The sequence below is a fragment of the Stenella coeruleoalba genome (assembly GCF_951394435.1).
Source record: "Stenella coeruleoalba genome assembly, chromosome: 4".
NCBI classification, from domain to species: Eukaryota; Metazoa; Chordata; class Mammalia; order Artiodactyla; family Delphinidae; genus Stenella; species Stenella coeruleoalba.
In genome coordinates, this window is record NC_137149.1 from 123,780,227 (window position 1) to 123,792,903 (window position 12,677).

The 12,677-nt window shown below is 38.1% G+C and overlaps 1 protein-coding gene across 3 annotated transcripts in view; it reads right to left on the reverse strand.

The window, feature by feature from the left end:
* EDNRA (endothelin receptor type A) overlaps positions 1–12,677 on the reverse strand; it is a 62,883-nt gene that overhangs the window by 16,615 nt on the left and 33,591 nt on the right. For all 3 annotated transcript variants that reach the window (XM_079921135.1, XM_079921133.1, XM_079921134.1), the window contains exon 3: positions 11,524–11,651. In XM_079921135.1, the coding sequence (XP_079777261.1) occupies positions 11,524–11,651 (128 nt within the window). The remainder of the gene's footprint in view (positions 1–11,523; positions 11,652–12,677) is intronic.

Below are 12,677 nucleotides of genomic sequence, written 5' to 3' on the forward strand. Positions count from 1 at the left end.
ATTGGAGATAGAAGGTGGTTTAGTAAGAAAATGTGATCTACACGTTCTAATGATAAATATATTCACAGACCAGCTTCATTTTGTAATGTGCCCATGAGTTCCCAGAATATGACATATCTATAATCCAGTGTGAATTCAACATTTAAAAACAAATAGAAGTAATTTTTAGTGCCTAGTTGAGCAAATGATTCATAATCAGTCTGCTCCTTCATTAACCCACATGACTGAGAATTAGAATATTTCCCATTTGTAATCACACTGATCTTAATAACATCTCCATGAGATGAGAAAACAACCATAAGAGCGATTAGAAACACTCACGTGTGATGCTGGAGGTGCAGAAAGGTGTGGAAAATAAGAAATACTGGATGTTCCCAAAACGATTTCTATTTGAGTGATAATGACACAACATACACAATATGTTCTCCTTACTAGGTGTGATTATGAACAGCCTGCCAACAAAAACTATTCCGGAAATAATCCCTCCTCTTCAAAAGGCTTTCTTCACTTGGCTTTGACCACATTCTGCTAGTTTTCCTCCCGCTGATGGGATTGGCCACTCCATCTCATCTCCTTGGCTGGATCATGCCCATGCCTCAGATTCTTAGTGTTGAATTTCTCCTTAGTCCTCACACCTCTTTTCTTTTCTATCTACACCCTCTCTCTTTGTGATCTCATCTAGTCTCATGGCTTTAGTATCATTTAAACTCTCTATATGCTGATAATTAATTCTCAAATTTATAACTCTAGCCTAGAGCCTCACCTCTAACTCTAGACTTGTATATCCACCTGCCTACTTGAGGTTTCCACTCGGATTATCTAATAGGCACTGAAACTCACCCAAACCAGACTCCTGGTCTTCTTCCTTGCCCCCTTCCTTGCCTTCTCTCTAGTCGTGACCATCTCAGGCCCAGAACTTTGAAGTTAGCCTTCCCTCCTCTTTTTCTCTTCCACCACACATCCAGTTCTTTAGCAAACCTTGCAACCTGTTCCTTCAAAACGTATCCAGATGCAACCACTTCTCACCATCTCGCCAGTTACCACCTGCCTGGATTATTGTAATAGCTTCCTAACTGGTCTCCCTGTGTCCACTTCGCCCTCCTGCAGTTTGCCCTGAACACAGCAACCGGGGTGAGCCTGTTAAAATGTAAGCCAATCATGTCACCCCTCTGCTCAGATCCCCCAGTGGGCTCCCACCCCAGTGGGAATGCCTACAGGTGTCCTCAGAGCTGCCTCCTCACTTCCTTCAGATCTTTACGCAATGGTGTCTTTTCACCATTCAGGCCTTCCCTGAATACCCTATTTAAAACTGCCAGATTCCCCTCCAGATGTACCCTGTCCCACTCAGCCTGATTATTTTTCTCCATAGCACTTACTACTATGGGACCAATCAAATATGTTACTTATTTATTTTGTTTATGGTCTATGTCCACCTCTCCCTTTTGAATATAAGCTCCATAGGGCAGACATCTTGCATGTTGGTCACAAGACCTACAACGATAGGTGCTGAATAAATATCTGTTGAATTAAGAATCTTTCTTTGTTCGTTTCCTTACCATGCATTTGTCTTTATTGGCCAAAGCCAATATACATTCCAAAGAGTTTCTTATTTTTCAAGCCAGCCCTGAATTAGGCAACAGATAAAGAGCTAATACTTTCAGAATCCTAGAACACAATCATTTAAAACCAAGCAGGACCTCTGGGCTGAAATTTCTCCCTTTGTGTTCTCTTTGGGAACCTGAGGAGGGGTGTGTCACCAAGTCCTCTGCCTGGTCTCCAGTGAATGTGGGGCGCCTGGGCCAGGGCTCTGGTCTGCCAAGTCCCAGGGGAGTCTTTTCCCATGACACCACCGTGAACTCTGTCATGTGACATGCCAAAATACAAGAATAAATTACATGTTTTGTTTATGTAAAGATGTTTGTTACTGTATGGGTCTATAAATAGATTTTTACATGTTTTCAAGGCTAGAGGCATTAAATGCATGTCTTTCAATCTTTAAGGTATGATCTGGGAAACTCATTAAACTGAAAATAAATATTATTGAATGTACTTTAAAACAGCGTAAAAGAAAACTTCAATTCAAAAGATCACTTCAGCAAAATCTATTTTCATTTCTTCTTATTCTTTGCCCATTTCTATTCTCATAAGTGTAGTTTGAATATAATTATATTATAATCTTGTCAGTTACAATTTTGTTTTTGGCTTTATTTGCTTTTCATGTTTCTACATAGGCATGGCATTTATTAATTTCAAGGCTACCCAGTATAACAAGATATTGATACAATTTACCTAAATCTTCCTCCTATGATCACATCATTTCTAGTGTTTCAAGGTTGTGAATAACATGCCTATAAATATGTTTGCACGTACAGATTTTTTTTCTTTTTGAATGATTTTCCTGGGTTAATTATCTTGAGTGAGATTACTAAATCAAGGGAATGAAAAAGTAGCTTAAGTACCTTTAAAAAATGTTTCTCCTAAGTGCCTGTCAATGCTTGCCTTCATTAAAATTTATTTTTCTTCAGTTTTGCCAGTTCCATAAGGTAAAGTGGCACTTATATCTTTATGTCTGCATATCTCTTTATTTTATTTTATTTTGCGGTACGCGGGCCTCTCACTGTTGTGGCCTCTCCCGTTGCGGAACACAGGCTCCGGACGCGCAGGCTCAGCGGCCATGGCTCACGGGCCCGGCCGCTCCGCGGCATGTGGGATCTTCCCAGACCGGGACACGAACCCGTGTCCCCTGCATCGGCAGGCGGACTCTCAACCACTGCGCCACGAGGGAAGCCCTGCACATCTTTAATTGAGAAAACGTGACCCTTTGTAATGTTTGTTTATGATTGGTGTCTCCTATGTGTTAGGCAGACCAATTGCCATACAGAGGTTTGGGAGCAAAATGCCAGCAGGAAGAACTTTAAAGAGAAGCCAGGTGAAGTGGATTAAAAGATAGCTGCAGGAAGGAAACCATAAACAAGACGAAAAGACAACCCTCAGAATGGGAGAAACTATCTGCAGACGAAGCAACTGACAAAGGATTAATCTCCCAAATATACAAATAGCTCATGAAGCTCAATATCAAAAAAACAAACAACCCAATCCAAAAGTGGACAGAAGACCTAAATAGACATTTCTCCAAAGAAGACATACAGATTGCCAACAAACACATGAAAGGATGCTCAACATCATTAATCATTAGAGAAATGCAAATCAAAACTACAATGAGATATCATCTCACACCAGTCAGAATGGCCATCATCAAAAAATCTACAAACAATAGATGCTGGAGAGAGTGTGGAGTAAAGGGAACCCTCTTGCACTGTTGGTAGGAATGTAAATTGATACAGCCACTATGGAGAACAGTATGGAGGTTCCTTAACAAAGTAAAAATAGAACTACCATTTGACCCAGCAATCCCACTACTGGGCATATACCCTGAGAAAACCATAATTCAAAAAGAGTCATGTACCACAGTGTTCATTGCAGCTCTATTTACAATAGCCAGGACATGGAAGCAACCTAAGTGTCCATCGACAGATGAATGGATAAAGAAGATGTGGCATATATACATACAATGGAATATTACTCAGCCATAAAAAGAAACGAAATTGAGATATTTGTAGTGAGGTGGATGGACCTAGAGTCTGTCCTACAGAGTCAAGTAAGTCAGAAAGAGAAAAACAAATACCGTATGCTAACACATATATATGGAATCTAAGAAGAAAAAAAAAGGTCATGAAGAACCTAGGGGTAAGATGGGAATAAAGACACAAACCTACTAGAGCATGGACTTGAGGATATGGGGAGGGGAAAGGGTAAGCTGGGACAAAGTGAGAGAGTGGCATGGACATATATACACTACCAAATGTAAAATAGATAGCTAGTGGGAAGCAGCTGCATAGCACAGGGAGATCAGCTCGGTGCTTTGTGTCCACCTAGGCGGGTAGGTTAGGGAGGGTAGGAGGGAGACGCTAGAGGGAGGAGATTTGGGGATATATGTATATGTATAGCTGATTCACTTTGTTATGCAGCAGCAACTAACACAACATTGTAAAGCAATTATACTTCAATAAAGATGTTAAAAAAAAATAAAAGATAGCTGCAGAGAATGAAATAATGCCATTTGCAGCAACATGGATGGACCTAGAGATTACTAAGTGAAGTAAGTCAGAGAAAGACAAATATCATATGATATCATTTATATGTGGAATCTAAAAAAAATGATACAAATGAATTTATTTACAAAACAGAGACAGACTCACAGACATAGAAAACATATTTATGGTTACCAAAGGGGAAAGCGGGGGAGGGGATAATTTAGGAGTTTGGGATTAGCAGATACAAACTACTATACAAAAAGTATATAAACAACAAGATCCTACTGTATAGCACAGGGAACTATATTCAATATCTTGTAATAACCTACAATGGAAAAGAATCTGAAAAAGAATATATATTTATATATGTATAACTGAATCACCTTGCTCTACACCAGAAACTAACACAACATTATAAATCAACTATACTTCAACAACAAAAAAAGAAAAATTAATAATAATAAAAAAGAAAGATAGCTGCAGATATTTGGACATTTCTTCAGTTGGGTCCTTCATCTGGGCTGGCCTGTGGCTCCTTTGACCAGCTGGGCACAGCTGGAACGATGCTTTGTCAGTTTCATGCCTGGCCTCCGAATGGAGCAGCAGGTTCCACCCTGGAGCCCTGAGCCTGCTGGAGGGGTGTTGGACAGCCCTGGACTTCACGGAGAGGGAGATGGGCTCCGCTGAGCTCAGGTGTCCAGCTGTTCTTGCCAAGGGGCCAGTCATGTGAGTCTTGGACCCATGAAGCAAGCTCAGTGGCCAGCTGAAATCCACCGTGAAACCGCAGTCGAAGTAACAAGGAGCGGAAGAACCGCCCAAATCCCTGACCCAGAACGTGGTCAGATAATAAGTAAATGGTGGTTGTTCTAAACCACTAAGTTTGGGGGTAGTTTGTTATCAAAGAAAAATGAGGTAGCAAGATTAACCAGTCACCTGATCTTGACAATAGAAATAAGATAAAAGAACGAATAACTATGTGCGACAGGGAACAGACCCCCAAATGAGATCCCAAGTTGCCCTACACCCAGCATGAAAGGAAAATCATAGCACCAGGAGAATAAGGAGAAACCAAGCCCGAGTCTAAGTAAAAATGAAGTTTTTCAGAAAATCACTTCCATGCTTTCTTGAGTTAGGATAAACCTTTGAGAAGATCATAGAGACCACTAAGCAATTACTTGAAATGAGGGATGAAGAACTGGCTTTGAGTTTGAGGCAAATCAAAGTGCGTTAGTAATGGATCCTTACAACGTTCCCAGGTATCTAATTACACATCATCTGGAGTAGTTGTTAAGAGTTATATCTTTTTTACAGCCTCTTTCCCTAGGCAACTTTTAAGTACAATCTGGAACTGTACCCAGACCTTTTTTACTGGTCTGACCCCCATCATTTTCTGCTTTAAACATGACTGTTAACCTTACAAGGAATAGCATTGAATTCCTCTTCCCAATCCCTGCCGCTTCTTTTCTTCCCCCTGAAACAAACTCAGAGTAACTTGTAAAGCTTGTCACTTATGGCGGGTAAGAATACCTATTTGCACTATTGGTAATGGCTGGTTATTCATGTTTTGTTGGGAAAAATTCATTCATTTTAGAAGTATACTGCTTTAGCATTAGACAAAACTATTTCACTGCTAAAGCTTGGATCGAGGTCAAAATTTGTTTCTAAATTTCCCCAGTCTTTTTCTGAAATTCCTGTTTTATCTTATTCTTAAGTAACTAATGATGTGAAATAAAAATAAATAATAGATTTGAGGAAGACTTAGTGAAAAGCTTTAATAAGACAAGTCCATAGTTGAAATGAACAATGGGAAGTCATCTGTTCTGGTACAAGGGATGCGCTTTCTCTGTCTTGTTTACCTTATTCAGATTAAAAGCCTGGAGTAAGGAAGCTAGACTTTTTCTTTGATCCTAAAGTATTAGTATTCACTGAGCAATCAATGAAGTAATGGAGAAATTGTATAAAACTTGGATGAATAGTTATGTTCATTATTTTCCCTCAAAAACAACAACTCTGAAATGAGACATAATCATCATATTTAAAAAACAAAACCAAAAAAATCACGGGAACTCTTCCTGGGCCGTAATTTGATTCAGCTCATAGAATGAAAGCAGCGATTCCCAAGTTGCAAATTGATTCATAACAGGTTCCAATTTCCCTCTTTTTACTCCGTGCTTTGTTTTTGTTTTTTTAAATAAAGGCATTTTCTGATTTTTAGAAGAATATAATGCAACCGAATCAAGATTGAAAGCAAATTGTATCTTATCTTCAGAAGTCAAGTGTGAATGATTCATTCTCTAGTGTGAAAGCTTTTGAAATAGAAATGTCAAAATAGATTCCCTACATACCGGTCCCAAAGTTGAGAGTCAGTACCAAATGAAATGTAAAAATAATAAAGAAAGGACCCAGGGAACAAAGGACGGTGAGTTGATTACCCAGAAAAAACCTCCTGGATTCAGGCAGATTTTTGCGAAAGTGGAATTTTAAAACAGTTCTTCTCGTTGATCTAAAACTGAGGTTGTCTTAATGAAATAAATGCTTGACATTCTTTTTTCTTTCTTTCTTTTTTCAAACCAAGAACATTTCATGTGCTACATAACTGACAGCTTGTGATTGAACACTGAGTTAATTTTTCTCCATGCATGAGGTAGGGGAGGACATGGTGTGGGTGAGGTATTCCTATACCAGAAACAGGAATCTATGACCTAATCCCTCCATTTCCCCATCCCATCATCTCCCACCACCCCCTTCTCCCTGCCTAAAGGTAGGGTTTATACTGGGGACATTGAAGCTCAGGAAGATCATCCTCTGAGGTTCCCCCAAGGGAGAAAGAGGCAGCAGAACAAGGTGAGCTAGAGAAGGAATGGAAGATGTTGATGATTTAGCTGGCTGGGGAATCCAACTGCCTGAACACTTCCCTGTGCACTTCTTTCTCCCTGGTTCCCAGGTCATTGTCTTCACATCCATGGAAACTCCTAAAGAACAGCAGCCAGGCCTGATTCTTCATGTCTGTACCTCATACCCTTCTTGCCAAGTCTCTCTGTTGAACTATATTATTAATTATGCTTCTCAATCTAGGGATAATTCATGATACAGTATATCACTGAGGAATAAGTGCCCTAAAGTATTTTTTAATCAAGAAAAAAATTTATTAAATAGATTCATACGAACTACAAAAGGGACCACTATACCATGGCACATAACACTACTCAGAGCATACACTCTAATTTTTGTAACAAGAAAATATATTGCAGGGATGAAAAGTTGCCTATATTTCTTATCAAACCAAGCAAATTCTTTCCTCTCCTTGGCTTCTCTTTTCATCAATGCCTCTCTTCTCAGAGGATTATACCCAGCTGCCTTAAAAAAGGTTTTACTATTTATAGGAGCCAAGCATCTTCCTTGTCTTCCTTCTCCTGTTTTTCATTCTTGTTTGTCATGGGCTGTTCTTGTCTGGGTTTGGTTAGATGTTTCCTCGGAGGTGCAGTTTTCTTAGAACACTGAGTGGCCCTTTCCTAAAACTCGTTATCATCCTATTTTTACCTAAACTTTGGGACAAAGTTTAATTTTTTAAATAAAATGCTGTTTTCCCAAATTTGATGGTGCTTTTGTAAAGGCAAGAGTAGGCATGGAAGTAACTCTGAGCTGGGCATGTACCTGTATTTCTCCACACACACACAGGCCTACATATGCTTGCGTTTTGGAGCTACCCAGTCATAGGAAATTAGTGTTAATTTAAAATAAAGGTCATAAGAATGAGCTGGGCAGATGAGAAAAATAAAATGTAGGGAATAGCATGAAGTAAATAAGGAAAATGGGTCACAGAAAATAAAATAAACTTTGATAAGTTTTTTTCTGCTTGCAGAAGAATGTTACATCTGTTACTCTATCCCTTGACATAACTAATACTAATATTTATCATATTCCTTTCAAGGAATTTTATATTCATATACTTATACATATAAATTGCATTTAACATCCCTATCCATTTCCCTAATACAAGGCTGCTTTCAACTTTTTCTTTAAATGATCTTGTAAAGCATGGGTTCACAACCCCTGGGCCACGGATGGGTACCAGCCTGTGGCCAGTTAGGAAGAGGGCTGCACAGCAGGAGGTGAATGGCGGGTGAGCGAGAAAAGCTTCATCTGTATTTACAGCCGCTCCTCATCGCTCGTATTACTGCCTGAGCTCCGCCTCCTGTCAGGTCAGCGGTGGCATTAGATTCTCATAGGAACCTACTGTGAGCTGCGCATGTGAGGGATCTAGGTTGCACACTCCTTATGAGGATCTAATGCCTGATGATCTGAGGTGGAGCTGAGGGGGTGATGCTAGCGCTGGGGAGCAGCTGCAAATACAGATTATCATTAGCAGAGAGGTTTGACTGCACAGAGACCATAATAAATCAATTGCTTGCAGACTCATATCAAAACCCTATCAGTGAGTGGCAAGTGAAAACAAACCCAGGGCTTCCACTGATTCTGCATTATGGTGAGTTGTATAATTATTTCATTATATATTATAATGTAATAGTAATAGAAATAAAATGCACAATAAATGTAATGCACTTGAATCATCCCGAAACCAAATCCGCCCGCACCCCCCCCCCCCCCCCCCCCCCCCCCCCCCCGCCGCCTCAGTCCATGGAAAAGTTGTCTTCCATGAAACCGGTCCCCGGTACCAAAAAGGTTGGGGACTGCTGTTGTAAGGAACATCTTTGTACCTGACTTCTTTGTTCAAATTTTGGATCATTTCCATAGAATTGATCGTGAAAATTGTAATTACAGGGTCAGAAGGCAAAAACATTTGTAGGACTTTAGTTTCTGGAAGGGCTGTTCAATTCCCTACTACTGCCAGATTTTGAGAAACATGCTTTTTAATGAGAATTTCTTTGATAATATGAACATGATTCATATGTTAGTCATTTTAGTTTCTTCTTTGATGATTTTTATACTCATGCCCTTTTTATATGGAAGTAGTAAGATTTTAATTACTATTTGTATGGCTTCTTTAAATACCAAAAATATTAACATGTAGTTTTGCTGCAAATATTTTCCCTGGATTATTGCTTTATTTATTTGTTTTTTAATTTTATGAATGTTTGATATTCATGTTTTAAAATTTTATGTCCTGAAATGCATTTATAGTTTTATTCAGATTTTCTACCATCCACTTTAGGTTCAAAATGTCTTCCTTTTCTAGAGATCAAAAAGATATTGGTTTATTTTCTTCTATTGCTCTATGGTTTGAGTTTTTGCATGCTTGTGCATAGTGGTTAAGAACACATACTACTTTTGATTATGGCTCCAAAACTTAGTAGCCAATTGGCCTTGATTAAGCCCTTTCGACCTCAGCTTCCTCATCTGTAAAATGGGGATAATTATAGCACCATCACAGGTGTTGTTATAAGGATTAAATAAAATAATTTCTGGAAAGTATTTTTAACAGGGCCTGGTACATACTAATACTCAATAAATGGTAATAATTATAAATATTATTACTGATATATAGTACAAAATAAGACTTTAACATGTTTTTTCCCCCAGACGGTACATAGCACTGTTTATTGATGAATCTTTCCTTTCCCCATTAAAGTGATTTCAGCCTATAATATATTCTTGTACACTCTGACACCTGTTTCTGTTTTTCCCATTGATTTGTCAATGTGTTTATGTGTGTGTACCACATTGTTTTAAAACTGTAGCTTTATAACATTTAAGAATATCATATAGGAAGAATATGTGTATAGGAAACGTAATTCTTTTAAAAATTGTCATGATCATTTTCTTATTTCTTTTCCCCATATGGGTTTTAGAGTTATATTATAATTTAAAATTTTAATTGGATATTATAATGAAAATACCTAGCTACATCTCTAAATATACAACTTGATAAATACAGGTAGGAAAAATTTTTCATGTATCAGTAATGTAATAGATATAATTTAATGACTTTAATTTTTAGATAATACAATACTTTAGTTACAAGACGAAATGATATTATTGGGGTGCTAGGAGTGGGAACAACAGAATGAGAATTCATTAGTGAATAAAGTCCAGATTATAAATGCCTGCTCAATTTTTTAGGACATGGTCACAAGTAGCATAATCTATTATTTGTCACGTGAAAGTGATACAGTGGCCATCTATTGTATGTAAATATTTTTATGCAGCAGCCCTTAACATCTGATATGATGCAGAAGAAACCTATGTAGACCTCAGGTTTTCCTGGGAATCACTGTGAATCCTACTAATAGGTGATGAAATTATTTCTGATCTTTGTGTTTACCACTGCAGTGGTAGCATTTTTGTCAATAGCATTACTGCAATTTAAACTACTAATGGAATTTTTTGGTTTTAATTTCAGCAATAAATTTATTTTTAATAACACTGCTAAACATTTTGTTTAGTGTTTCACAATTATTATAACCATAAATTTATAACAAGGATACCACTATAATTTTCTACTACCAATGGAATGAGTATTTTTATGTTTTAACAATAACAATTTTGGTCCTGAAAATTAATTGTTAATGATAAATAATGAATATCTGTAAACACTAAAATGTTCTTTAAGAAAGTGGGACTTTTATTTCTATTATGATGGGACTTAGGTGCTCTGATAAAGTGATTGTCAGCATGTGAAAGGAAAAATGAAAACCTCTTCTAAATTGTAGGTAAACCACCTAAATAAGACATTAAACAGCATTTGCAAAGGATTATTTTCAATATAAAAAAGCACCACAAAACGTGTTATAGAGTTCCTAACTTCATTTTTTATAATTCCTGCTATGAAAATTAGAAGGTATAGAAAATACCTTCTAGAAGTTCATGGAATTCAGAAGGACTTCTTTCTTGACGCCTTGACATCCATGTTTGAGAAGAATTCTGGAAAGACTCTGAGATACTTGATGGTTTTTTTCAGAGTTGGATCAAGGGGTGCTTCTGTTGTCCTCTTTTTAAAAATTAGGAAGCATTTCAGGTATTCAGAAAAGCATAGATTAGAACATAATTCTGAGTACTCACCACTCAGTTCAACTAATCAAGCATTAGAAACACAATTGAACAGTATCTTCTTTTTTCTAATGAGAAATCTACCATTGAAAATACAGAATGTGGATGTCCTAGAATTTCCTTTTCCAACATTCATTCCATCTAACATGTTCCTTTTTCCTTCGTTGCCATAAGGATGTCAAATGGATATAGTTGGTGAAATGCTCTCGGTACAAGTTGCCTTGAACCAAAGATGGCTGGTAATCAACAACTGTGGAAAGCAGTTCTAAACAGTAGAGCAAGATCGCTAGTATTTTCATTGCTGGGAACTAATGAACAACTGTCTTGAACACCAATTCTCAAGGCTCCTCGAGTTCTCTTCTTTCTGACAAAACTGCTTTTCTCAACCCAACAACAGAGTAAAGGGAAAGAACCATGTTACCTGTCAACGCTGAGAGCGCAGAGATTGAGGACGGTGATCCCCACTGAGGACTTCTGCAAAAAGGGGAACAACTTGCAGAGAAATACGCCAAAGTCATTGTGATCAAAAGGCCAGCGCCCAGCCAGCAGCTGAAAAAAGGAAAGAGCATGGTAAGAAGTGGCAGAGCCAGCATAGGCTACGCGGACACTTAATATTTCTAATTAGGCTTCCAAACTTCTAAATTGTATCGTTCACTATGCTTTTCAGTTAGTGTGGTAGCAAGAGACTATGATCATCATTTTTTTTCCATATTTTAAAGCCTCAGCAATTTTTTAAATCCTGAACAATGTGGAGAGTGATAAATATCATAACAAGAGATGAGACTTTGATCTTATAGGAAGTAGTCGTGCCGCCTGATTTTCAAAGAGGAGCAAAATTTGGGGGTTTGGATGACGGCTTAACTGAGAAGCGGGCAGTCATCTCTGATCAAGTCTTACTAAATCATGAGTGAAATGAATCATTTTCAGCTAGTGGCATTGGGAGATTATATTATCTCCTGAGAAGCAGCCAAAGCTCTGAATAAGATGTTCTGGAGAATACTGGGAAAGTGAAGTGGTTTAGAATGCACTGGCCTTGCCAGCTGGTTAACAGCTAAAGCCACTTGAAACTCACCTTTTCCTCCATGCTTAACTTGCTGCCCTGCTTCAGCAGGTGTGACACCAGTGGCCTATCTTTATTTAGGCTCAGATTTTCCTCTATCATACAAGAAAATGTGGTTACTGTAGCATTCGCAGGGACATCTATTCTTCCATGTTGACAATTTGAAATTTTTGCTCCAGGGAGAGAGTGATGACCCTCTAGTGGCTGTGGTGAGTAGCAGGAACATAAATCCTCTGTGAATTGCTGATATCTAATTAGAGATATCTAATTAGGTATCGTACTAGAAGCATGGCCTTAAATAATAGCTCAGCTACCTAAAAGGAGGAAGCCTCTGCTGAATATCTATGATGCCTTTTCAAGAGTAAAAATGGTATTGATGTCCTTTCTTATGTTTGCTTAGTGACTCAGAATTTAAACGTACTCCACTCAATAGGAGATAATACTGTACTCACTTGACAAACTTCTTTTTTTTGCAGAGTACCTATCGCCATAGTAACTCTAAGTTGACCTTCCAA